Genomic DNA, 27797 nt, shown 5'->3' on the forward strand with positions numbered 1-27797 from the left:
TATTACCCCTATTTTACAGATGAGAAAACTGAGACTTAAGGACCTTCAGTCACTTAGCCAAGGTCACACAGCTAGTAGGTAAATATTATTGTATTGACATTGCTATGATGTTTTGATGACGCTTCTTGTTTTATTTTCATTGAAAGCTCAGAGGCAGTGGTTTAACTGCTTTTAACTTCGAATGAAGCGCACTGCTGAGCTCCAAGCAGAAAATAAACAGGAGGACAGGTGTTAAAGAGAGCGATGGAAGCTGTAACCCGAAGCCTCCTCCAGCGCCTCTCCTCCCCCACCCCCAGAGGTCTGCAGGCGGCACCCAGCCAGTGCCCGGCTGTAAACTCCCTTGGGTCTGGCGCGGCTCTTTCTTCCAAAGTTGGAGCTCTCCTTGGTGGGAGGGGGCGGGGAGGAGAGTGGGCTGGTGACGTCACTGGGGAGCGGGGATAAAGCTCTCAGGCCTCAGTCCCAGCCAGGACAGTGCCTGGGGAGCATAGAGGGCGACCCAGCTCAGGACCGCTCCCCGTGCGCAGGGCTGCCCCTTGCTGCGCCTCCACCCGAGGAAGCCCACGCCAGGAGGCGCCATGCCCCAGAACGTGGTCCTCCCTGGCCCTGCGCCCTGGGGCTTCAGACTCTCGGGGGGCATAGACTTCAACCAGCCTTTGATCATCACCAGGGTAAGTGGTTTTCCATTCTTTTCCTACAGGTCGGGGACTCTGGCTTGCAGCCGGTCCCCCAGGAGCGGAGAGTGGCCAGTGAGCGCGGGTGTGCTGGGTAGGTCCCGGGGTTGGGGCTCACCGTTGGAGGGGCAGCGGCAACTTGACAAAGTGAAGTTTGGAGGATGCAGAGCAGCTTAGACAATCAACCTCATCCTCTAGGTCCCCAGCAACTTCCCTGCTGCCGCTGTGATTTCTCTGGGCCAGGCTTTGACGGCTGGGTCTCCTTTTCAGTAACAATGGAGATGGGGACGGGGATGGGGGGCGGGGGCGCGGGTGGAGGAGATGGGCACCAGGAGGGCCGAAAAGAGAAAGGACTGTCACCAGTAAGCGCTGTTCTTGTCTGAGCGAAAACTTCAGCAGGGCGCTGTTCACGGGGCACAGCCTGGGCCGGCCAAGCTGGAACCGCTCATATCGGTCCAGACAGGGAAAGTATTACTAATCTGTGTCCCTGGGTTTCCAGGCTTTTGGAATCAATGTTCTCCAAAGTTAGGTACTTGGCTAAGGAATTTATCACCTATAACTCAAACTACAAAGAAAACTGGTCAGATAGAGTTTCCCCGATGGAAAGTCACCATTCAGCCTAACAACTCCGAAAATGCTTTACTACCAAAGTCAGGCTTCCCTTAATAGCCTTTAAAGTATTGTCTAATTAGGGAAAAAAGGAAAAAGGAAACCTCACGATTTCTGTTCTGTCAGTAAACTTCTGGCAGCTCTAGCTGATTTCTTTCTAACACAAGTATTTGTCTTAAAAGAAAATTGTTGTTTCGGTTATCACACATAAAGCATATTAAACCTAATCTTTTTAATACTTTCTTTTCTTCTCTTCCTTACTACTAACATTGCATCTTACAATCCGACTGGTTCACAGAGATTTTTGAACAAGGTAGTACCTTTTAAATTCCATCCCATTTATACCTCTATGAGATTTGGAAACCCATGTCTTATAAAAATACCTCCAAACGTGTATCATACAGACACATACCCTGGAACATTTCAATCTTTGGTTTACATTTTTCAAAAACACATAAACACATCTGACATGTGTTTTTGTATGAGACATACAAACTTAACATATCCCCAAAAATGTTGCTAAGTAAAGTAAGCAGAAAATGGTTCAGTGACCAGGGCCAAGCAATGCCTTTTATGGATTTACCAAAGAAAACAGTTTCCATTATCTCTACTAAGAAATATTTTTAAAGTTTCTGAAGTATACTTTTCATTTGTTTATATCGTAGAAAATAAGCGTTTGAATTCTGACCAAAGGTAAATCGTATTTATATTAAATCCTAAAGAAATAATTAACTGATTTACAAAGGAAGTATCTTGCTTTTACTATGTAATGTGTCAATACGATTCACCTCATGTTTGAAATTTGAGTTGTTGACGTTTGAAACGTTTATCTAAAGCTGTGCTTACATTTTGGAGTTGCTCTGCAGGGGCTCTTTGGGAATGTAGTTGATACGAGGACAATTACTGCGTGGGAAGCCAGTTCTTGTTTTAACTTTTAACTCATTACTAATTCCCATCCCTCATTTTGACACTTGATTCAATAACAGCACACGGCCAGATATGATTATTTCATCTGGCCATGCCTCTTCTCTTCAATTAATTTAACTCAAGGGGAACAGGCAAAAATCAACTGCTTTGTTCTTCAGGTGTCCCCGAAACCAGGGCCATGGTAGATGCCTGCCGAATAAATGAAAACACACTTGCTTGAACTTTGTTGCCATCGTGAACACCTAATTGAGACCATTTCCACTTAAACTATAAGAATACTAAAAATCATTTGGAAAAAGACTAAAAGATGTTGCCCCAAAATAATCATCAGTGTTATAAGTAGGTAGTAGGATGATTCCATTACTTCGATAATGTTTACATGATGTGAAAAGGGTTGATTCTCTCATGCTGTCTTCTAAGCCCTTTGTATGCAGGGACTCACTTAAATCTCGCGATAATCCAGTTAGAGTGGCAGCACTGTTATCCCTTTTTACAGATAGGAGAGGACCCTGCTGATGACCACAGGTGGTGGGACAGAATTTGATGCCAGGTCTACCCGCCTCCCAGGTCCTCACACGTGCCGAAAGATTCTGCTTATTGCACAGACGTTTCCGACTAGATGTTCTGTACCATCCCGCTCATCACGTGCTTCTCTCTATTTTCTGTGGTTAAGATCTACTTTTCTTGGTTTCCACCCTGTCCCTCTTCAAGATTTCCTGACGTCCCACCGAGCTGTTTGTCTCCCTCTCCAACTCACCCTGCATATTCTTCGCTGCCATCATGGGAAATTCAAGCTTGCGCCTGTCCTCCCCACTCTTCCACACCCTCTCGTAGCATCACCAGATTGTGGTGGCTAAAAGGTGTGGTCTTTGCACACTCACGGCTTCCGCCCTCTATCCCAACCTGTGCTTCCGACCCCACTTCCTCCTTCTCTGGCCCTTCTCGCTTCCCCCCAACTCCCCCAACTCCATCCACAGGCAGTGGGGCCACAACTCAGGACCACTCACAGCTTCTCTCACATAGTTTCACTCCCCCATCCGTTTTCTCCAGAGTTCTTGTCCCCACCCTACCTCACCCCACTGTCCACTGTACCAGTGGAAACCCAGCCAAATGGCATTTGATCCCTATGATGACCATAGCTTCTGACCTACGACCTCTCCTCCTCCTACCACAAGTGTTTGCGTCCACCTGTACCCCCAAAATCACATGCTCCTCAAGGGCAGGAATTCTCAAATGTGGGGGTTACTCAGTGCCCAGAACAGTGTCTTGTACATCACGTACGTTACAGAATAAACATGACACAATGTAAATGATTGACTAAATTGTTCACTTTTTACATAACTATCACAAATAAGTACAGATTGTGTCCTCAAAAATATTCCAGGATAAAGATGAATGACAATTATTTTCTTAATTGATTTACCTATTTTAGATAAGTTCTTAAGTACATAAAGAATCAAAACACCAGTTGCCTGCACTCAAAGTCCCAAAAATAAGAAGAATTCCTCGAATCAATTAAATCCATTTTTGTTCTCCTACAAGCAATCCCCTTCCCCTCCTGCCCCACACTGTACAAACCCAGACTACAGCCAAACTTCTGAACAGTGGGTCTCCACTCCGCCAGAGCCTGGGCAGGGGATTATAAATGTAACTATCTCCATCCATTGAAATTACACCTCATAATTGCTTACGATCCAGTTAATCAGCCGGGTTAATCTTTGTGTCATTAAAAACATCAGAAGTAAAGTAAATCAAATACCAGACATTCTCCAAAAATTGAGCAATCAGTTGTGATACACACAATTTTTAAGGAAAGCAATTTTTTTAGACTTTATGCAATAAAACTTCCGTTGCAGTGTTCAGTTCGGGGCAGTGGGAAGTTTCTACAAACCCCGTATGTAACCGGCCTACGTATTTCACAGAGAGAAACTTAAGGTTCACATCTCTGGGTGAGCAGCTTTCCTTTTTCTGGCAAGAAGGTTCTAAGGAGTCCTTCTCTCTGAAGTGTTCAGACCACCCAGAAGGACAATGTACTATCGATGCCAAGTTACAAATCATCTGTTTTCACAAAGGGTCCAATTTGGAATAAAGTGCAAGCTTCTCTCATGCACACGATGTAGAATTACTGTGTACATCTGACGCCAGTACGTCCTGTCCCGCTCTGCTCTCCTTCCCCCGCCTCCCTCCCGCTCCTTCCTGGTCAGAGCACACCCAGGTTCCACAGACTGTAACTGAGAATGTTCTTTGGACTTGGGCACCAACACAGAAAAATGTTAGTGCAGTCTTGAATTTGCAGCCTCTAACATAGAAAGGTATATTACTGTAACATAAACTAGAGTTGAAATTTGAACTTTCAGGAAAAAGATGTTTATAAGCTGAACGCCATCCTCTTCCAGGTGCCAAGGGTAGTAAGAAGGTTGATGTGAATAAAAACCTACGTAATCTTGTTCGACCAAAGGCGTGTCTGCACGGAAGAGCTGGTTCCTGTGTGGATGGTATTCACACATCCCACAAATAGCTGTTAAGTGCAGAATGCATTGTTTGTGGGAGGCACTGCGGGGGACACCATTATAACTTAATTGGCTTCTATACCCTGAGAAGCTCACAGATCAGCAGAAGGGAAAGACATGCACATAAACCGCAGAGGTACAACCGTCCGAGATTCCATGAAAAGCAGTGGGACCAAGAGACAAGAGAAGTGGGGGTGAGGTCACCTGCGGGAGTGGGCTGGCAGGATGGTGGTGAAGCTTCCACTTAAAGTTACACCCCCCTGAGGGAAATGCAGATTTTCACTGGGTGTGGGACCTGAAGCAAGTTCCTCATACTTTCTGAGCATCAGTTTTCTCAGGTTAAAACATTGTCTTGCATATTGAGATCACAGTTCTTGATAATGATGCAATACCAATAATAGCAATGATAATACTGTAATAGTTCTTGCCCCCGGCTGCATGTTCGACTCACCAAGATAAACCCATGCCCAGGCACTACCTAGAGAGATTCTGGTTTAACTGGTGTGGCTCTGGAAACGTAGATGTAGGTGCTAGGAGGCTTAAACTCCAGGGGAGGCACTGTTTATTTGTAGACAAGGAGAGCAATCAAACACTGAGGTTTCTCAGCATTTTGATCCACACCCCACAGTACTGCCCTTCTGTGTATACTTGGCTCACTCCATGACTATTCCAGTTATCTTCATTCACAACGTAAAAATCTCATAAGGGCCACATCCCTGGTGTTTCCTATAGTAAACAGAACATTATAGATGCTTCATCTATGTTTTAAATTATTTTTTCCAAACAGACCTAATTAACATGTTGATGTGAATGATGAAAATCTGAGGCACTCGTTAAAAACACCGATTCCCTAGCTCCTCTCCTAGTGCTTCTGATTCATGACTCCAGAGACCCAGAGAGAGAGTCTTTATGTTCGGCAGACTAGCTCTCTTCCTTTCATAAACCCTAAGTTAAATGGTCTTTTCATTCATTTTTCAATTATTCTTTAATTCCAAAACGCTGGAATATATACCGTGAAGCATTAGGAAGAGACATAAAATTACTTCCAGTCCCAAGAACTGCCAGTCTGGTTAGGAAGACAGATAACACACAGGTAAATAACCAAGCATCAAAGTGCATAGTGTCTTCATGAAGGAAATGAACAGGGTGGAATGGTGGAGAAGGACGGAGTAGGAGCTGGAGAAACTGCTTCGAATGTTCAGGAATGTCTCTATGAAAATGTGACTTTTAGGCCTAGACCAAAAGGAGGAGAAGGGACAACTGGATGAAGAGTAGAGGAAGCATCCCTGGCAAAATCAACAATGCATGTAAAACACAAAAAGGGCTCGGGTTTGGCCCAACAGAACTGAAAGAAAATCGGAATAGCTGCAGCACCGTCAGTGGAGGGGAGGGGGCAGCAACGGTGTAATCATGTTGGAGAAGGAGGCTGAGAAACACCAGCTGAGGACAGTTAGGCAAATAGTGGGGTTTACCCAGCAAAACCGAGAGTAGGTCTAGCAATCCAAAGAGTCACTGACCACTCAACATGATAAAATTTCAAATGTGTTATCTTTTAAATTACACATTTAACAACCATATTTCCCCATGTCTTTAAGTATTCCTTTCATTTCACTCCCCCCCCAAAAAAAACACCAACATGAATTTCTTGCAGTCAGCATAAAAATGGAACTTGCTCTTTTACCTAGTTTGACAATCTCTATTTAAAAAAAAAAAAGTCTGGTGTGTTTAGACCATTTACATTTAATGTAATACTGACAGAGCTGAATTCAAATGTTGCATCTTGTTTTCTGCTTGTTCCATCTGTTCTCCGTGCACAGAGAAGAGGCTGTGTGGGTATACACTTCCCTGTGTCTGTGGTTCCCAGGGGTTCTGGACTCCAAATGCTAACTCACACTCGACCTTGAACCATTTGTTCACAATTTTAACTGAATTCTTCTACCAGCTAGTCCGGTGGCCCCACCTCCCTCCTCGCTCAGATTCAGGCGAGCCCGTGCTTACGTTCTGTCTGTCCTTGCAGGCACCTGTCTGTCTTTCCTTAAATTCCAGGCTAGTCGGTTGCCCTGAAACTTCAGCTCTCTGAAGAGTTCATGAAAAGTTACTGTTTTGTTTATCACATGGCTTCTTCTTATTAACTCAAGAGGGATTCTCTCTCAAGCTCTCTATCAAGTACCCCCCTCATGTGAATCAATTTATAGAGATGCTAAAGCAGTTTCAATTCAAATATGAGATCTTCCTAATTTTAGTCAAGCTCGATTCCCTAATAGTGAGTTGGAGGGTAACAAAAAGAAACCTAAAAATCAAATTATTTTGCTTAAAGTAAAGAACATATGACCCAAGCAGGGAGGTAGGAAGGTGTGGTCAAAATAAGAGACAACATGATAAATGAAATGTGGTTAGTAAGAAACAAAATGACAAGGGAAACAGACCTAACACAGTCGATCAACTGGGAGTTAGTTTAAGTTAAATTTAGCACTTCCTGCCTCGTAAAACATTTTCCATGTTGCCAAGCTGAAATACGAATGTCAGGCATGAAACTCAAGCCATTTATTGCAAGATGGTGGCAGTGACGAGGCGCCATGATTTCTTCCAGATTACCCCGGGAAGCAAGGCGGCAGCTGCCCACCTGTGTCCGGGAGATGTCATCCTGGCTATCGATGGCTTCGGGACGGAGTCCATGACTCACGCCGATGCCCAGGACAGGATCAAAGCAGCAGCGCACCAGCTGTGCCTCAAAATTGACAGGTGCTCCTTAACCCACGGTGCTGACAGGGGCTGGGTGCCAGGAGAGCCTGGACCAAAACTGTAGGTGGTTCATCCCGCCCGGGGCGGCGCGGGCCACAGAAACTAGGATCTCCACGGGCCGTTTTCTCTAGCAGCCACTCCGTTCTGCCCTTTCCCCAAAGTCAGGCCTTCTAGCAGTCGTGAGCAAACTATTTCTACAAGGAATTCTCTGGAATGTCAGAATGTCCAAAGAGGCTAATGGGATACCGGGTACCAGTCCAGTTCATTGATCGTGAAAATAGAACCCCTGAAGGTGCTGGCCGCAGGAACATGGCAGAGCACAGCTAGTTGTTCCACTGTACGAAACATGGTAGAAAACGGAACTCAGAGGTTTTTCCAGAAAGAATCTCTCAACTGGACAGAATGTGTTCTTATTAAAAATTGGCTGCTAATGTGCTCTATGCCATTGGCCGTTTTGTACAGAAGTCAGCCCTGAAGAGTCTCATGAGGTGTGAGGATGTATGTACACAGGAGTATATTAGGTCATGAGACATTTCTGACCCAGAACGGTATCAGGGAATCGAACCTGCTCTTTTGCCATCAGAGCCGGATAGGAACCGATTGTGCACATAGGCTTTGGCACAGCAGTGGTTGGTGTTTGCCGTGTCTGTACAAGAGGCACGCTTTTCCCTGCTGGCCCGGGAGGCAGGCAGTGATCTGCCCTCCGACGGGGTGGAATGGGCCCCTTCCCTGTCTGCGCATCGCCCAGGCTCCTTCCAAGCACAGCACACCCTCCCAGATACGTCAGGGGGTTGGACAAAGTGCAGCTCCTCGATGCCAACAGCAGACCCGCCTGGCCTGTCCCTCACTGTCCCTTTGTGCCCTGGGCAGGCGAGGAGGGAAGTAGCGGAGACCTAGGGAGCTTGGCCTGGGGCATGGGCAGGGGACTAGGGTTTCACCGTGTAAATGTGAGGGGCACACTCACCCACAGCAGTCCATGGGGTGCCTCCACATTTCCCTGAAAGCACCCTAAATACAGAAGACCAACGAGATGGGAGAGCACGGAATATGAGCAAGGGACATCGCATTTGCTTCAGTTATCAAGGGTTACTAGTATTCCCACCAACGTTGCAGGAAACGACGGATGCTAGAACTGGAAGTACCGTTAGACTTTGGAGTTTACCAACCGTATTTTATCTACAGGGCGGAAACTCGCCTGTGGTCCCCACAGGTATCTGAAGACGGGAAGGCGCATCCTTTCAAAATCAACTTGGAATCAGAACCCCAGGTATGAATTTGGGAATACATGATATTCGCATTACATGTCCATTTAAATGATGTGGGCAACCTCCAAGAGGAAGAAGTAGCAAATATTAAAAAAACTGCAGTCAATCTTTATTATCTGAGATTAATTTAGGTCACCCATGTTTTCTTACATCAAGAAAACAAATGGGTGCCTAACCTAGCCAAATGTCTTGCTAAAATATGAATATGTTCTCATCAGGGAAAATGTGTTTATATCTACATACAATCTACTTAATTTTTTATTGTCTTTTATGCTGGACTTCTGCCAAATGATCATGAGGTAATCCAAGAAAAATTAACGTGTTAGAACAAAAGGGAGGGACAGACAACCATTTGGAACAGGTGTCTCTGAGCTGTTATTTGAACGTCAGCCCTCCGAGGTCTTCACCCAGATCTTATTTTACATCAGTTCCTTAAGTCTCAGTTCAGACATTCTGTAATCAAGTTTATTCCACGAAAAGTCTTGCGCTATGTAATCAAGATGATTCTGCTCAAGCAGTTGAATTACAAAGATAAAGGACTTTCCTGTGCAGTGACTTTATCTACTGAGCTACACTAATGGAACAATCTGCTATGTATCTATGTCTATTCTCAAAAGCTCCGAAAGTCTGAAATTAAACCAGCCCTCAAGGGAGCTGTAGGGCGAATATAATTAAGAAAAGGGTTTTAGAACCTCTACTTAAAAGCTCCCCAAATTTAGAGAGACAGCTTTATAAATTAAATACCTCTTTTAAAGGAAGCCTCCCTACTAAACTGAGCAGAGGTGCCCGAGGTGCGGTTTTTCTAGGAATCTAGTGAAAACAGACTGAAAGCGCATTTGTACCTGATGCTTCAGCAGCGTCTCCCTCTGGGGCGCGTCGGCTCCTGTGTTGGACCTTCAGGTCTCCCACTTGTCTCCATAAGCCCCCCTCTTCTCCAGAAAGTAGGTGAAGGGGTGGGAGTTTGCACGAGTATCTCCTAGGGCTTCTCAAACAGTAAGGTAAACAATTTGGCACCTCAAATTGTTCAGAGGTATTGAATTCAGTGGGAGCTCTCCTAATTATTGGTAGAGTGAGAGCTCTCCCCCACCCCCACCAGGGTGTGACCAGAGCCGCCCCCCCCAGGCCTGTTCTCAACAATGAGAGAGGAAAGTGCCCCCTGTGTCAGGACTTCCTAGAGACTGGGAATGCCTTCCTCATTACTGTCACCAGGTCATTACGAATTACTTTGGATTAAATAGGAAAGGCATGGGAGGGGCTAAAGATGGATGGCATTTTCTGACTTGGCCCAGGACCATCCCGGACACCCACCCTCAGAATAGTGCTCTGCCCCCACCCCCAGCGGCTGCAGGTACAGGTGGCGTGCAAGGTGAGAGGGATGGGTAGGTCAGATAAAGGTCTGCTCTTCCAGGTGAGCAAGCAAAAGATAAGGTGGGTAAGACAGGTAATAAATGTGGTGGGAAGGGATCTGAATGTGGCTGGTGGAGCGCCCTGGGCTCCCAGCTGGGTTGGTGAGGAATAGTACCTCTAATCTTCTGTCTTTGATAGAAGAAAAGATACTACATCTGGGGAAAAGATAGAGCAGGAAACAAGGTGTTTTTTTCTTATTAAAGATGAAGATTAGGTTAAGGACTACAGAAGCCAGTCAGGACATTCCTTTAGTTTGAGTCCTGGGTAATTCTTACTGACGCCCTCAGAGACAAGAGCCATTGCAATTCTCTTACTAACTGGACCACAGGATTTCTGCTCCTCACGTCCTCCGGCCAGGTTTCTGCACAGTCAGTTCACAGAAGTCACCGCTTCAGGACAGACATTCCCTACACAAGGCAGCTCAATGCCAGTCCAATCTCTGCCATCTGAAATCCCATAGCATGAACTAGAACAATATGCACTAATAAAAGCCAAGCAGGGAACTTCACTTGTAGAATGAGATAGAAGGAAAGCTGAACTGGGGTGCTGAGTGGTCTCCTTTTATTTTTATTTTTTAACTACCACAAAGCTATGCAAAGAGATGTCCTTTTTCCCCCCACATGAGAGCTCTGCAAACTTCTGGACAACAGAGGAGTGTCAGCCTCAGAAACAAATGCCATCTCTATACCCAGCTTTGAGATGCCCTTGCAAAGGAACAGTAAAATGCCACTGAGCAATACACAGTTTGGGTTCTTGTTTCTCAGCCCAAATTAAACCTTTATTGTAAATTATGTGACTTTTGCTGTTGGAATAAAATATTATTTTTCACTTAAAAAATAGTATACCTTTGCTGGGGGGGAACACTACTGTATGTCCTACCACCCAAGTACAGCCACAAATAATAAAACATCAGTGTATTTATTTATAGTCTTTTCCCCTGCGCATAGGGTTAGCCTTTAGAGACTTTTTCTTACACAGCTATAGTAATAATTAATACAAAAATTTGAATATCTAGTTTTTTAAAGTTCTTCCATGCCATTATTAAAAGTTAGATTTTGTTTTTATGAATTTAGACTCGAAATTGAGAGGTTCTTTTGAGAAACCCCAGCCATGGACTATACAAATTCAGTGTCCAGGTTCAGTCCTGACCCTGCCCAGTGAGCACACACACGTTTCTATACAAGGTCCACTCTAGACTGAGGTCACGTTCGCGTCCCCGTCCTCTGGGAAGCCAATATCCTCAAACAAAGCATGTACTTTCATCTCTGGTTAATGTCAGCTGAACAACTCAAAGTTATATGTAGCTATCACAAGTCAGGAAAGATGCTTTTTTGAAACAACAAAAAATGGTTCTTTTCTAAATGAGAAGACAGCTGTTGGCACTTTCGTATAGAGGGCTGAATCCTTGTCATGGAAGATTTGACAAGAAGGACATACTACATGTAGTCAAACAGCATAGGGGTTAAAGTTCTTCCTTTCTTCATCAAATACCCTTGTTCTATGATGTTTTGATAACTAGGCGGCAGCCTACACAAAGCAAATTTTCATAATCCCTATTTCTCCCAATTCTTCCCATGAGAAATGGGAAAAACTTGACAGATCGCTGCAGAAAATAATCATAGGGTGGCTTCGTTTTTCATTTTTGGGGTGAGGATGAAGGGGGGTAATCATTCATAGATTCCGAACATTATAAAATATTATTTAGTTTATGTGACTTGACCAAATATATGATCACTTGATTTAGTGTTTCCCTTATTTCCCCACCATTTTTTCTTACAAGTAAATATGTGTTGTATTTTATCAAGCATTGTTTGTTGGAACTGACGATCGCCTCAGTTCTCAGACCCAATCTTTACCTGTGACAACTTCTCCGCACGAGGAATGGAAAGGTGGACTGCCATCCTTGACGAGGTCACACCAGGGCTTGGGAGGTGGCTGTCAAGGGCTGCTTCCTGTCCCCCGCCCGCCACCCTGCCCATGTTAGCGGATCTCTGCTTTACTCTGGCAGCCCTCACATTTCATTAACTCAAAATAGTATTATTCCTTAATATAAGCCCCTAACATTTAAAAATAACATTGAAAATTTAATTAATTGCAATGGTTATTGATCGTATGCCTAAGAGACAAGAATCATGTGGCTGCTTTTGGAAGGGTGGAGTAAACACAAGAGCTGGACTCTATTAAACTGCTACATAAGGTTTTTACTGGTACTTTCCATTACTAATGACTCTCCACTATGGACTAAAAAGAAGTGAAAGTGGAACAGCAAACTTGGAATTGGTTTTGTCCCTCGATTCGGCCAGATGTCAGCCATCAGCCGTGCTGGGAGACCTGGATAGCATGTTGCCTCTTGGTATCATCTTAAGTGTTGTGTTCACCTTCCGTGTACACGCATCCTGCCTGCGTCTTGTCGGGATGTCTCTAAAACTAATGCTTTGCAAAGCCTAAGAATGAATGTTTAAAGAAAGCCTGTATTAGGAAAGACTTCCTTTTATGATCTGCCTAGAAAACTCGGGGGTTACTTTTCCCTTAACACATTATACATTTGCAACCTTTGCAATATATAACCAAAACCGAAAATGGCAAAGAAAAGACTTGGAGCCAACGAACTCATGGGCTGCTGTGTGGAAGGACCACTAGACATTATTAGTGCATAAATGTGTTCAGAAAAGTCCCCTCACTCATAGGACAGTCACCCTGCATGTTTACTGACCAGTTTAAGACTAATAAAATAAAATAAGGGCAGAGATATTTCCCATAAAGCCATCATATGATAAATGTTAAATAATTTGTTAAATAAAATGTTAAATAATTTTTATAAGTTCAATTCTATTTACCAAGATCGTTAATGTGTAGCATACTTTGTGGGGAAAAAAGAAAAAGCTAATTTACAAATAGCTTGAGCCCTTCAGTCCTGCCTGCGTCATTCTTTTAATGAGCCTGAGAGATTTATAATCCACCAAAACTAAATTATGCAATTAGGCAATTAGCCTCCTGTATTATTTCATATTAAAAAAGAGTAGCAGAGGCTGAATCATGGCCGTTGTCATTACTTAAAATTATTTCCAGTTCATAGTTTCATGCCATAATAATGGCTAATCATAATGGTTAATCATAAAACACAGCTGGTCCCGCTTCATTATTAAATCAGCCAACACAATGAGATTATACCACCATATAAATGTTTGACCACACACATTTTCACATGTTCTAGGATTCAGCATTTTTAAAGCCACATTTGGTTGTTCTCAGTCATTCTGCTCTCTAACATAGTCACTATACTGTCACCATACGAACTGGTAGGCAGTGAGCTATTGTTCTGAAGGGAAAAGAATGGAGTCAATAAGCCAGTGGTCAAGTACATCACTCTGTAGAATCATAGACTAATGTATTCAACTCAGACCTGTTGTCAAGTTCAGGAGGCTATTAAAATACGCTGTCCAAGGCTGATGGGAGAGAAGCTGCTCTTGACCGCATCACAGATTTTAGGTACCATGAGATTTGGGGCAGCTGGAGTCAGATGCTCCTTTGACGCTGTACCCCATTTGCTTTGTCATAACTTGTTTTTAAGTGGGTTCTGCCACTAGGCCTGAGCATGCGTGATGCTTGCCTGCTCAGGAGGACCAACAGAAAGCATTACCCTCCTTGGGTCCCTCCAGGAAGTTGCTGGTGTCCTTGGGCACAGGTATCTCTATGTAAAACTCTGGCCCCACACCTAAAAAAAGGGAGACGGTCTCTTTTCTAACAAAATTAAACATCATTCCACAACTTACTCATCTGTAATGACAAGAAGGGAAAAAAACGACATGAACAAGCATAGTACAAGACTTTTTTTTTTTTAATAAAAAGATTCACCCTGGCTGGTGTAGCTCAGTGGATTGAGCACAGGCCTGCAAACCAAAGGGTCGCCAGTTCGATTTCCAGTCAGGGCCTATGCCTGGGTTGCGGGCCAGGTCCCTGGTTGGGTGTGCGAGAGACAACCAACTGATGTTTCTCTCCCTCTCTTTCTCCTTCTCTTCTCCTCTCTCTAAAACTAAATAAATAAAATCTTTTTAAAAATAAAACAAAAAGTCTCTTTCTAGTAACATTCCAAATAACCACAAATGTTTTTACTATTTGAGATGAGTGTGAAATGCTGGTGACACATTCACAAAAGTAAACAAAGTTAATGTGAATGTGTGAGTGCAGACACGGCCACAGAGAATGATCTTACTGAGCCTGCCCCGTGAGAGGATTTGCAGGGAGAACGACTCATGTGTCTGGTAGCGTTCGCTTTCGGTTTTCTTCTGTTCCTTAGGAAAAAACTTAACAACTTTATGAAATTATACGTCTGTATAAAAATTAGAAAATACAATTCCTACATTAAAGTAATAATATAGAGTTTCAGATCATTCGGGCATATTTCAACGTTTAGGGCTCTGATTTTCGACCCTTTTCGCCAAACAATAAGGTCAAAGTCCTTTTGTGAATCATACACATTAGCTGCCTTTGTGTTCCCGAGTTTAGTTTTCCTGGGATTAAACAAGAAGAGTTCTTTAAACACAGAACAATGAAATCAGCACAATAAAAAAAGGAGGTTTCTATAAATGCTATTGCCACTTTCAGAAGTAAAAAGAGTTTTTGTAATTCTTATTTTTTCTAAAGTTAAGTTATAACTTAATCCACATTAAGAATTTGGGGGGTTTTGTTGTTGTTGCTGTGGGTATTAAGAAAAAACAACTTTTACTTGGATTAGTTATTATGATTCAATATAGTTATTAACAAATGCTCCCTTCCTGGCTGTTTTATTCCTTCGTTTCCTAAAATGGGAGAGAATCTTATTAAAATATTAATAAAAGATGAAGTGAATGTAAGTTCTACTTGGGAAAATGTTAAGTAGAAGAGTTCTTTGAAGCTGAAAATCCCATTTCTGACCCAAAATTTCTCTACTCAAATGAGTCATGAGAATTTTCTAAAAGCTGTAGATACTGAATTATTGTATAATATTTTAAATGAGGTCAACTCCTTTGCATCTGAACATTGGGCAGATGAACACAGCGCATGTAAATTTCATGGAAAATTCCAGAAGGTTTGTAACTAACCCCTCCCTTAACCCTGCCTGGAATCTTGTAGTGAGGAAAGAAGACTGAATGAACCGGGCAATGCTGTTGGTCTGCTCACTAACGGCTTTGTTCTGCACTCTGTGGCTGTGTATCTTGTCTGCCATTGTACAGGAGTTCAGACCCATTGGTACCGGGCACAACAGAAGGGCCCAGCCTTTTGTTGCAGCTGCAAACCTTGATGACAAAAGACAGGTAGTGAGCGCCTCCTATAACTCGCCCATTGGGCTCTATTCAACTAGCAATATTCGCGATGCGCTGCACGGACAGCTGCGGGGCCTCCTTCCTAGTTCGCCTCAACCGTAAGTATCAGACTCCGCCTCCCGCCCGCCACACTCTTCACCGTGACAGCCGGGTTCTTGTCCTTTCCGAAGTCCAGCTCTTGCTGTTTTGCTTTTACTTTCCTGAAGGCACGATCAGGTTTTTATTTGAGAAACAAACCCTAGATCAAGGTTCCAATCCACCGGTTCCCGGACACTTAGCGAACAGACGGTTGAAAGGTAGAGCCCACCCTCGTTCCATCGCAGCTTCTCAGTCATGTCGCTATCTGGTGGCAAAAGATCCGCTCCGTGCGGTTACTGTGCATCTCTGACTGTAGCTAAAAGCAGAGGCTCACCTCCCACTGAGGGGCTTTTCAACCCTTTGTCTTCGCAGGACGTGAACTACTTCGAACACAAGCACAACATTCGGCCCAAACCTTTCGTAATTCCAGGCCGGAGCAGGTCTTAAGCTTTGAGATGGTGCAGTGTGGGGTGCATGCTTCTGTCATAAATCCTACTAATCACCAAGGAAAGTAACTCATAGGTGTTTGGAGTGACTTTTTGTTTTCATTTTGAAGCTTATTTCAAAAGCAAAAGAAACAAACTCACATAGCAGAGTACACAACCAACTAACCTGCATTTCTGAGAGTAAACACGGACAAGCTTAGAGGGTTTGAAATACAGTGCAGTCACCACGTTATTTATAACTCGTACCCCCGAGGATCCCGTCCAGAGCGCAGCGACCTTTGAGGCAGGCAGGTGTTCAACATCCCCGCTCGGGAAGGCCCCGGCCGGCGGGAACAAAAATAGAAGCCAGCCCTCCCATCAGGAGCAAATAAGCAGGTGGGGCACAGGCGGGGATGCTGGTCATTTTGTAAGTTAGACACACGCGTGTCATCCCCCCTCCACCTGCTCCTCAGTCCACCATCAGAGCCCACCGGGCAGTCCCCTTCATGACAGCCGCTGCGTAAGTCAGTTCTCGTGGATACTGGCAAAGGAGGAGAGGCTCCTCGGAAAGGAAATCTCCACCTGGGGGGAAGTAAGTAACGCAGACAGAGCTGGGAGGAGGGATATGGATGGGTTGCCCCATGGAAAACTGTGTACATACCGGAACAGGGAACAAGCTTCATTGCGGCCCACCAGTCAGAGAAGCGGATCGCCTTCCGATGCTCCTATTCAGACATCTCCTCTCCAAACCGGCCCCAACCTCCCAGGGAGGAAACTGGTGCCCTGTTTTACCACATCGGGAAATGGTGCCTTCAGGAACCCCACACCCACTCCTCTGCCCTTAGCTGCATCAGGCAGCCCCAAGGAAGGTTAGGCTGGGTTGTCCTAACAGGTTAGGAACATAGAGTGATGGCCTGTGTCAGGTTTCCCAAACTGGAGGCTGTAGGTGGATTCATTCACAGACAATGATTCATTTAACCCTCCGATTGTCTCAATGAACTTAGGTGAGTACCTTTAAGATGGAACATCTACACTCCAGCTTGTCCAGATAAATGCGCATCACTCCCATTGCATGATTCCTGGCCCACTGTCATGTATGTGTGACCCTGCTGGCCCCTGGGGACACATGCGTTTATGAGGACTCCTGAGGTTGGTCAGTCATTACTTACGTGAGATGTCCGCATGCAGATCTTTCCAGAAGCTAGAGTCAGAAGCAGAGGATTACCCCAAAATAAGCCAGGCAATTTTGTGATCTGACTCAGAAAGAGCAGCAGAAAGATGCTAAGAGGGCAATTATTATGAAATACATCTTCCCTCCCCCCAGAAAGGGAGCACACGGCTAGATCCCCACCGCCTACAATCGCAGCTGGCACAGAGAAAACGTTCCTTCATGCCCATCAGCTACAGGAACCAAACCCGAAAAGGGTGTAAGATTTCCTGAGTGGCGAGGAGGACCAGCAGCGCTGACCCCTCCCCTCACCTACAACCCCGCACAATCCTTCTCTCCTTCTCTTTATCTGTCCCCATTCCATTTTCTTCTGCAGCTTTTCCCTGTTTCTCCGTATTCAACAGCTTCCCAAGCCCGTTCCCAATAATGTAACAACACTCAGTTGAAAGCTGAATGTTATTTTACTATTGAATAAATATGTAAACATCTTCCTGAAGAAGCGCAGTTAACCGAACAGACCTGCATTCTTCTGAGGTTGGCATAACTGTGTGCACTAATGAGCTATAGGACTTCCAGAGGCTTGAATAGAAGGACACACCAGAGTAACATATCTCTTGCCTTTGCTAAAGACCAGGCACCTTTAATTGTATAAAACTTCAGGGAGATTTAGGTATGTGATACCCTTCTTTTATATGTGGGGTGGAGTAAAAGTAGATTTACAGTTGTGAGTCCCTGAAACACAATTTATTCTTGTATTATTATTTATTAATTATTATATTATTTTCCATATGAGCAACTGTAAGCCTACTTTTGCTAAATAAAATTAAAATGTACTTTCGTTTTAATTCAGATACGGTGATGATAACAAGCCACTCATAATTTTGTCATTGTAAGGTACCTTTCAACATAGCTGAATTTGGAAGTGGGGGGAGGAGAAACAGAGATGAAAGGGTTGCTTGAAAAACAGGTACCAGGACACAAATCTTGAAGAATTGCAAAAATGCCTCTACTGTCCTTCCTGTCTTCCTGTGCCCCCTCCCTATTTGCTCTCGCTTCTGAGTTTCCCATTTTCACTTAGTGATTCTTCATCAGGATGGAATTTTGAGTGGCTACATACCACGCTAGAACTACACCATTAATGACCAACTTTTTAACCAGAAGTACGTTGGAAAGGCTAAATTGTATGTTAATCTCCCTATTGTCTTACTACTAGTTACAGTTCTTTCATTAATTCATCATAATTGAAGCCTATGAAAAAGCCAGTATTTTCATGCACAAACGTAAATGTTTAAAGCCAAAGCTATCATCAAGAATATATACAAGGGATTTTATAGGTGTAAATGATTAAATACAATTCCTGTGAATGGTTTTGGACAAGTTGCTTCCAGAAGCAGGCCCCCAAAAGTCTGTACACATGTCAGAGAAACCAGTCCTTTCCTTAATGATCTACCCAGGAGTGAAGCAATGGAGTGTAGTATCAACTTTGCAGGTGCCCTTGCCCAGCCAGGAAGTCAACATCAAGAAATCTCATTAGCACCTACCATTCCAAGTCACAGGAGTAGGTCATGGTGACCCAAGATGAGGTTCACAGTGACTGAAGCCCATGACAACTTTTTTTTAAGCATCAGTTCAAAAGATCTTTTAAAACTGTCCCAGAAATTTATAAAACACTAATTCTTGCTAGCTTAGACTTTATTTCCTATCTATTTAATAAACAGGGACCCCTAAATAGAATGATTTAAAAAATAGAAAATAGAATACAGTCTTTGCTGAAATAAAGTCATATATGCAAGCATGCCTATATAAAGAACACTAAAAACAAGAAAAGATGACTAATTGCAACTGTAAAAAGAGGAATATCTCTAAGTTCTGAGCTGATCATAGTTTATCCACTACCTAGCACTTTGCCTGGAGCATAGTAAGGTCAGAGTAGTTATAAGTGCTTATTGAAAATGTTCACTATTGCCAGCCCAAGTCTACCAGGATTTAACTCGCTTCAAATCCCCAAATTACCATTTAACAAGCTTCAGTCCACTTAGATCCAATCAAGACGACCCTGACTAAACTGCGTTACAACTGACATTTTACCTCTGTCCTTTCCCCACTGAAGGCGATTTCAGGCGCCAGGGCAGCACTGATCCTCCAGAACGGAGCACAGGGCCCGGGGAAGGCCGTACGCGATCAAGCCACTCACAGATTTTTAACAGGGTCTGAAGCCCTGGAGGGAAGGAGCAAGTCTATAGTTACCTGCCTGACTTAGGCTCTGCTGGTGGTTGAATTGAGTAAAACAAGACAGAAAACAAATGTAATCCCTGTGGTGACAAGGACTGTCTGGACTGGTCAGGCAGTGACACTGATGGAGTCAGCAGAGCCAGTGGCCCCACACAGCCCTGTGGCCCGAGCCGCCTGCCTAGGCCAAGGTCAGATCCGCAGCCCAGCGCAGGTCAGTGCAGGTCAGGTCACACCAGAGCCCTCAGAGAATCCTGACGTCGACAGAAGCGCACCATAGAAATTGTGTCCTGTCTTGTGTTTGCACAACACTAACCTGCGGGCATGACATTTAACACTAACATTTCTTCTGGCTTTGTCTTAAATGACTGCGCTTTAAAAAAAACTCAGTATATTTCATTTTCTTGTAAAGTGCCTTTCTCACGCCGCACGTAAAATGCATGTGGAAAAAGGACTTTTTAGTCCTCAACATGTCAGTGGTGACCCGCCTCCCATCTGGCTTCAGGGAAAACAAGAGACTTCCCTGGCTGTTCTGAAGGCTGCATGGCTGGTCTTTCTGATGTTTCAGTAAGAAGTGCCCTCAACCTGACTGTAAAAGGAAATGGTACAGAGGCATGAGTATATGAGTGTTTTCGAAAGTTTACATGAAATAGCTATGCACAGAAGAAATTCATCTTAGCCCAAGGTGGCGTTCAAAGAGTCCAAGATCGCCTTGCTTGCTAATCATTAATGTCAAGGTGACAAGCATTTGGTGGCTGTTCTAGAGCCTGTATGAAATCAGTGAACAATTTTGAAAGACATATTCCTCGAAAAATTAAAGAGTGAAAGTAGGAAAAGTTAAAAGTCAAAACATTTACAAGTCTATCACCTTAAAACATAATCATATAACCTACGTTTCTAATTACTATTCAGTTAAACTGAACTGCATTTCCAAAATGTACTTATTTTGAAATGCCTAGCCTATTTAATTGGATCTTCACATGTCATATCCAGTTAATCTTTGTATAGATCATTCATTAATTTTTGAATTTTAGATACTGCGCCTCAGAAATGTAAAAGGATGCCTGGCCAATGTCATTTCCCTGCACCATTTGCCTGTGTCAAGTTTAAAATTATCTGGCCTATTGTCTACTTGATAGACAACTTTAAGTTGAAGGTTTACCTGTAACCAACTTACCTATCACCTGGCAGAACAGAGCCAAAAATGCAACATCGCCTGTACCTTTAGTAATTTGGTGGCACTTTTTCCAGTCCCGAATGTTGAACTGCCCTCCCTCTTGAAAAGAAATGGTAGCCAGAAGTTGGCATGTCGCCCAGTTTTGGTTCCACTCACTTCTTACTTCCTGTCTTCCACCCCTTTTAACCTCTCCGCACCTGTTCCCTGTGCCCCGCACCCCATCTGGTTTCTGCGCTCCCCGCATGGTCTCCGTGTGGCGCGGGTACCAACACAGCGCGTGCAGCACGCCGTCCGGCGTCGACGGCAGCAGCGGACGGAGCACCCCTTCTTCTGTCAGCACCATTAGCACTATCTGCCCGGGCGACTTGAAAGTGGCCGCTAAGATGGCCCCTAACATTCCTTTGGAAATGGAGCTTCCTGGTGTGAAGATTGTACACGCCCAGTTTAACACACCTATGCAGTTGTACTCCGAGGACAATATTATGGAGACACTTCAGGGTCAGGTTTCAACAGCACTAGGGGAAGCCCCCCCGATGAGGTAATGCCAGTCTTTTCCAACCACGGGCATGCTAACCAAACACACGGCAGCGTCAGCAGAGTCAGCTTTACGGGTGTCTTTTTACATCGGTGTCTTACATGAAAGCTTTGGGAAGAGCTATAAGGAAAGAATACTAAGGATTTTTGGCAAATCTCTAGGCCTCATGAGAAAGATGATTTAAAGAATTAACTAAGTAAAGCTTTATGTGACCGGTCGTAATGAACTGAAATCATGGAAGGACCAAGTGTACGATATACGTGTTGTGAAAACTTGCGATGTACTTGGCAAATGTCTGGTAGGGAGTGATTAACAATCGAGTACACTCTATGTTTTTCCCCTTTGGGGGTCCAAAAGTGAGAAGGGGCGGGAGGTCCAGAGGAGTTTTAAAAGAGATGATACTTTTCTAATGGCATCTTTTGGAGAGGGAATTATTATTATTATTCTCCTTAAAATGTCTGCCATGAATAAGGGTTTATAAGTGATTCTCTCAAGCTATTAATGTAGATATTTAATTTCCAAAGGCCTCTATTTTGACTAATTTCTTCTTTAGTATAAATATTTGTTCAAAGTACTTTTGCCATCAAGTTTTTTTCCAATTAAAAAAAGTATAGGAAAATCATATTACTTTTTTCAGTATTACAGAACCATTTGTTATAAATTAAAGTAGTATAATGCTTAAGAGTGCTTTGTAACACTATCCCAAAGCTATCTCTTGGGATGAATACAACAAGATAATAATAGCATACTGTAGCTCAAGGCCATTTTGCAAGGAAATTCAGATATTAAATAATTATTTCCACATGTGATATAGGTAAGAAAATTATGTGTGGACAGCAACGACCTTTTCTAGATAATGCAATTAAATGACATAAAATAATAAAGCATTTTGTGCCTGACATGTACTTTTACTGTGGCATTTTTAATTGCTCATCATGAATATATTTGTAGACAGTTTATTAAAATAAAGCTCCCATTATTGTTGTAAATGGATTATAATGTGGCTATTTAGGAAATGCAATGTCGTCAAAATAACGCACGTGTACGTGTAAGTTTCTGTATTATGTGCTTTCAAACACTGGCAATTTGGATTTCTTCAATTTACAAGCAAAGTGATACCTTTGTTTCTAGGAGTGAACAAAGCAAATTAATCTTAAAAACAAAATCAAACCATACACATTCAGTGTGGTATCAAACAGCAGTCCGAACTTAAGGACAAGTTTATGGCAGAATACCCAAGCGGGGCTCACTCTTGCACGTTCGCTCCTGTGTGTGCTGTCTTTTTTATGAGAAAAGGTTGATTTTGTTCCTATGTATAATTATACATCCATCAGCCACAAGCCTTTTTTTAACTATAATTACCTAACATTTTAGTTGCCTTTCAAAGTATTTTGCCAGACGGAGAAGTGCTGATGTGAGCCCCAGGTTAACCAATGACCCTTCTAAGGCAGCCCATATGAGTAGACGCTATTTTTTAACTAGGATAGAGATGAACTTGGAAATACTGCATCTCTGCTCAGGAGCCACTACAAACACAGGGATTGCTATTCGTTGATGTCGTGTGGCTTCTTGCACGCGTGTCGCCTTGCCCGCTCCTGATGCTGCTTTGCTGCCGCATTGTGTTTCAGTGAACCCACAGCCTCGGTGCCCCCCCAGTCGGACGTGTACCGGATGCTCCACGACAGCCGGGATGAGCCCACGCAGCCCCGCCAGTCCGGCTCCTTCCGGGTGCTCCAGGAACTGGTTGATGACGGCCCCGGTGAGTGCCCATGAACGTCCATCCGCTGTGCCCTTAGAGCCTGCTGGCAGGCCACAGGGAGGGGAGGACGGCAGCCACACGGGGGAAGAAAGTCTAAATACCGATTTTATCCAAAAACCAAGTGCATCTTTGCCCCGAAGGACTGGGGTGGTACCTTTTTTAGGAAAGGAGCTTCCAGAACATGTCCAAGTAGCCAGCAAACTGGTAAAAAGGCACCAAACACAAATTCCATCCGCAGTGGTGGAGGGCTATCTGAACTTACACATTTTAAACAGAGTTTTAAGTGCACACTGCAAAATTTCTCAGCTTCCCCATACTCCAGAGCATCATCATCAGAATTTAAAAATAACATAACAAGCCCTCAGTAGGTTCCAAATTCTGTGCTACGTCCCTGGCACACATTATCATTTAATCCTCACAAACACCCTGAAGTAGGAGGAGCTATTATTTTCCCTGTTTAACAAACGAGAGACCGAGGCACAGAGGGCAGACTGGTGTGAAGCCGCACAGCCACTAAGAAGCAGAGCTGGGGTCTGCAGCCTCCTCCTGCTGTTTGCAGGGCTCGAACGCTTACCCATGTTCTTCCGCCCCCAAGAGATAAGCACTGCCCTTCCAAAGTCACATAAAAATGCAAAATTCCCCCTTAGGATGGCCCTTATCAAAAAGAAAAGCAAAGTAACAAGTGGCATGAGGATGTGGAGAGATGAGAACCCTTGTACGTAGCTGATGGGAAGGTAAAGCGGGGCGGCCACGTCATTGCAGTTCCTTGAAAAGTTAAACATGGAGTCACCGCACAACTCAGCGATCTCCTCCCAGGGCATACCCCAGAGAACTGAAGGCGGGGATTCAGACACGCGCACACTGATGCCCACAGCAGCGTTGTTCACCACCGCAGAAAGGTGGCCACAGCCCAAATGCCTGTTGCTAATGACTGGATAAACAATATATACACAGTAGAGCACTATGCAGCCTTAAAAAGGAATGAAGCTCTGACCCATGCTGCAACATGGTTGAACCTTTAAAACTTTCTAAGCCACATGAGCCAAATATTGTGTGATTCCACTTACATGAGTGTGGGGTTCCTAGAACAGACAAGTCATAGAGACCAAAAGCACAATAGAGGTTGCCATGGTCTGGGAGGAGAAAGCGACAGGGAGTTTTCATTTAATGCGTACAGAGTTTCTGTTTGAGATGATAAAATATTCTAAAAGTGGATATGGGCAATAATTTTATAACATTGTAAACGCACTTAACACCACTGAATTACACCCGAACAAAGATTAAGATGGGCAGTTTTACATGATGTCTATTACCACCACAAAAAATACTGCAAATGTTCTCTGCTCCTTTAAACATTCCGTAACGGCTCCCTGTGACGACAGAGGTTGTGACCGAACTGTTCAGTAAGGCCCTGGTTCAGAACGAGGCATGCCTGCGCTGCTCCTACTCCTGAAATGAGACCAGGCAGCAGCTTAAGAGTTCCTTGGGTTAAAGGGCACAGCCCAAAATAGAAGCGGAGTGCAGGCTGCAGCCAGCTGTCCGGCTGCCGTAAATGGAAGCACTTTGTTTTTCAGACGACCGTCCTGCCGGGACCCGGAGTGTGAGGGCTCCAGTTACAAAAGCCCACGGCGGCGCTGGCAGCACCCAGAAGATGCCACTCTGTGACAAGTGTGGGAGTGGCATTGTGTAAGTGTCTCTCTTTTTAAAGATCATATTTACTTAACTCTTAGAGAAGGAAGAAGAGAGGGAGAGAAACATCAATGTGTGGTTGCTTCTTGAGCGCCTCCAACTGGGGAGCTGGCCTGCAACCCAGGCATGTGCCCTGGCTGGGAATACCGGTGACCTTTCGCTTTGCAGGACGACACCCAACCAATTGAGCCTCGCCATCCAGGACTAAGTTTCATTTTTAACCCAGGAATTCCCTATAAACCTTGGTGGCAGCTCTCTATTTCTATTCATTGACTTGAAATACAACATCCACCACATATCATATTTTGACCAGAATTCCTTAGATATACCCTAAAATTGGCACATAAGGTAAATCAGCAATCTTGACTTATAATTTCAGATTATTCTCATGAAAAAACATTGCCCAGAGGACATGCCCAGAGTAAAATCATGTCCAAGAAACCAAACTTCCCTTCAAGAAGCCTTCCCTCAGGTACATAGGCTTTGAGTTGTTCCTTTTCTATAGAAACCCGGGGAAACAAACACAGCAGCCATCAGATGTTAATAAAACACATGATCTTTTCCACTTTCTTAAGCTGCACCACAGCTTTTCCAACCTAGTTTTTAAAAATGCGGTCAGCTCCCATTTTGAGGGTCCTCAGGTTTGAATGGCCACTCCTGCTAGTTCAGATCCTCACATGACCCCAGTCATCCCTGGCTGTCCTCACAAGTGCCCCTCGTGGCCACTTCTCCTGTCCCTTTGCGCCGCCCTGCTGCTCTGAAGCAGCACAGGTCCCGGTACCCAGGGTCCATCCCAGGAGGGCGGTGGGCCATCAGCCTGGTCTCAGCAAAGGGGAGGGGGTGGGGCAGAGAGAAACAGATTGGGCAGGAAGCTCAGGAGGAGAGAGGGCCTCCCAAATCAAGACAGACTGTGACGTCAGCAAAAAGCAGCCCTGGCTCCAGAGTGGTGACAAACTGTCGTGACAATAGGGACAAGTCTCTGCCCCACCCCCGCTATGAGAATGCCCCCTCTGCTCTGCAGTCTGCTTTGTCCCTGCTGCGCAGAGCAGAGGCTGGGCCACCAGGGCACAGAGTGATCAGAGAGGCACTTTCAGCTGTATGGACCAGTACGGGTCCGGGCCTGCTAGGAACGGGCCCCACACAGCAGGAGGGAAGCTTGAACGTAATATGCTTGAATCATCCCAACACCATCCCCACCCTCAGTCCATGGAAAAACTGGCTTCCAGGAAACTGGTCCCTGGTGCGAAAAAGGTTGGGGGCTGCAGGTGAGGACAACATCCCTGGTGAGAATCAGAACCCTCTGCAGAGTCACACGTCTCCCTCTCTCAGAGACACTGGGGACAGATCATGAAGGAAGAGCATATAATTTTCATGTCAGCGACTTGTCTGAAAACTCTGAAAAATACTCACATCAGAGAGAGACTCGGGACGGTTCATTCTGGTTGTCCTGCGTCTCTCTGACGATGACACCGGTGTCACCCACCGCTGTGGCCGCTGCAGGCCCTTCTCTCCTGAATGTGAAACACACGGCACCCGCCTAATCCGTAGTCGCCACCGTCGTGTGGGGGTTGGGGCTCTGCCGTTTTGACGGATCTCCTGTTTGTTTCTCCGCAGCGGGGCAGTGGTGAAGGCGCGGGACAAGTACCGGCACCCCCACTGCTTTGTGTGCGCCGACTGCAACCTCAACCTCAAGCAGAAGGGCTACTTCTTCGTGGAGGGGGAGCTGTACTGCGAAACGCACGCCAGAGCCCGCACGAGGCCCCCGGAGGGCTACGACACAGTCACTCTCTACCCCAGAGCTTGAGTCCCGTGCAGACCGGAGCCCGCACGCATGTACGCACGCATGCACGCACGCATGCACGCACACACGCACACGCACGCACACGCACTTATACAGGAAGGCACTGGTGACTTTGGGCAGAAGTAGAGCACACCGCTGAGTGCAAACCTAAAACCGAGGCTTTTAGGTGTTTATCTTACTGCCTGTGAGGCAAATGCTTGCTACAGCACAAACATACTTCCAGCTCCGTTTTGCAGCTCTTTTCCTCTCCGGGGCTAGCAACGACCGGATGACATTTAAACCGATTACGTTTTTGTATGTGTTTCACAATGTAAGTTTATATGACGACCGTCAAACACGTAAACATCACGCTATTTCGAGGAGCCTGATCGTCTTTCCTTAAGAAGTTGGTTTGGCGATTGTAGTGAACACCGAACGATGGTCTTGTGTTCTGACACACCCTGCAGCTGTCTGTTATCAGCTTTAACCATTAGAGTGAACGGCAGGGAGAAATTCCCCGGATTTCTCTAGTTTCATAGGCAACAATTGTACCACTGGATGCAACATGCGTAAGAAACACATAAAACGTTTTAAAAATACCTAACTCGGTGTCACTCCATGAATCCAGCTGAAACCAACATTCCAGTGAGAGGACCCATTCGTATGTGCTGGCTCAGGTATTTTAAGAAAATGTGGCTTCTTTAGCTTGTAATACTCATATACTCCTTCTTGGGTGCCCACAATTCCTGCTCATAGGAGGGGCATTTAAATTTTTGCTCGCTCTAGGTAATGCGGTCTCTTTCAGATTAAAACAGTTTCTTCTGCTTTGAAATAGTCTCTTTCATTTTAAATATCTCTTTCAGATAAATAGTCAAATTCAAGGGTCAGACTCCATGAAGGCTGGTTCTTTGTGCTCAGAGGTTGTTCACCACCTCCTCCTCCTCCCCAAGTTTGGACCCCAAGGAGGAGACAGCTTAGGGGGCCCCCTGGGGGAGGGAGGGGCTCCTGGTCCCCTGGGGTCCAAGGTCCCCCCCAGCCGGGGTCTGTTTTCTCGGCATAGCTGGGACCAGGCAACAACCGCACCTCTACCGACACCTCCAAAAGCGCAGCTCAGCCTTCTCTGGAGTCAGACGCGACCTCCCGGAAAGTTCGGTCTGTCCTACGGTGGGGTTGGTGACAATGCCCCTGGCATGTCTTATCCATTTCCCACGCTCCTCAGTGGGGACACATGGGAACTTGTGCAACTGTCCCCTCCAAGGACAAACATGGGGAACCAACGGAGTGGGGAGGTGGAAACCGTCTCCCGCCCCCTCGTCTCACAACCTCGTCACCCAGTCTCCTCCAGCCCAGTGCAAATGCTGCCCACGGCCCTGGAGCAGGTCCCCTGTCGTCCGGAATGAGAGATAGGGCACGAGTCGTACAGCTCTGGGATTCTCCGAAATGTCACCAATATCCCTGAGCCTGACCCTGACCTGTCTCAAGGTTTCGATCCAGTGGGAGGGGCTGGAACACCCACCTGGCAG

At 45.0% G+C, this 27797-nt stretch overlaps 1 protein-coding gene across 3 annotated transcripts; it reads left to right on the forward strand.

Moving 5' to 3' along the window:
* The first annotated feature begins 467 nt into the window (after nt 1–467).
* Nucleotides 468–27106, forward strand: PDLIM3 (PDZ and LIM domain 3). Of its 3 annotated transcripts, XM_037128824.2 has the most exons (8): nt 468–668; nt 7308–7459; nt 8642–8726; nt 15885–15952; nt 20786–21049; nt 22675–22805; nt 24380–24491; nt 26109–27106. In XM_037128824.2, the coding sequence occupies exons 1-8, from the start codon at nt 576–578 to the stop codon at nt 26296–26298; spliced, it is 1095 nt and encodes a 364-aa protein (XP_036984719.2). In that variant the 5' UTR covers nt 468–575; the 3' UTR covers nt 26299–27106. The 3 variants fall into 3 exon arrangements, with proteins under 3 accessions (XP_036984719.2, XP_036984721.2, XP_036984722.2); XM_037128826.2 differs by lacking the exons at nt 15885–15952; nt 20786–21049 and adding an exon at nt 15345–15532; XM_037128827.2 differs by lacking the exon at nt 20786–21049.
* The last annotated feature ends 691 nt before the right edge of the window (nt 27107–27797 follow it).

This window comes from Artibeus jamaicensis, unplaced genomic scaffold, assembly GCF_021234435.1.
Source record: "Artibeus jamaicensis isolate MK-2021 breed Jamaican fruit bat unplaced genomic scaffold, CSHL_Jam_final scaffold_833, whole genome shotgun sequence".
NCBI classification, from domain to species: domain Eukaryota; kingdom Metazoa; phylum Chordata; class Mammalia; order Chiroptera; family Phyllostomidae; genus Artibeus; species Artibeus jamaicensis.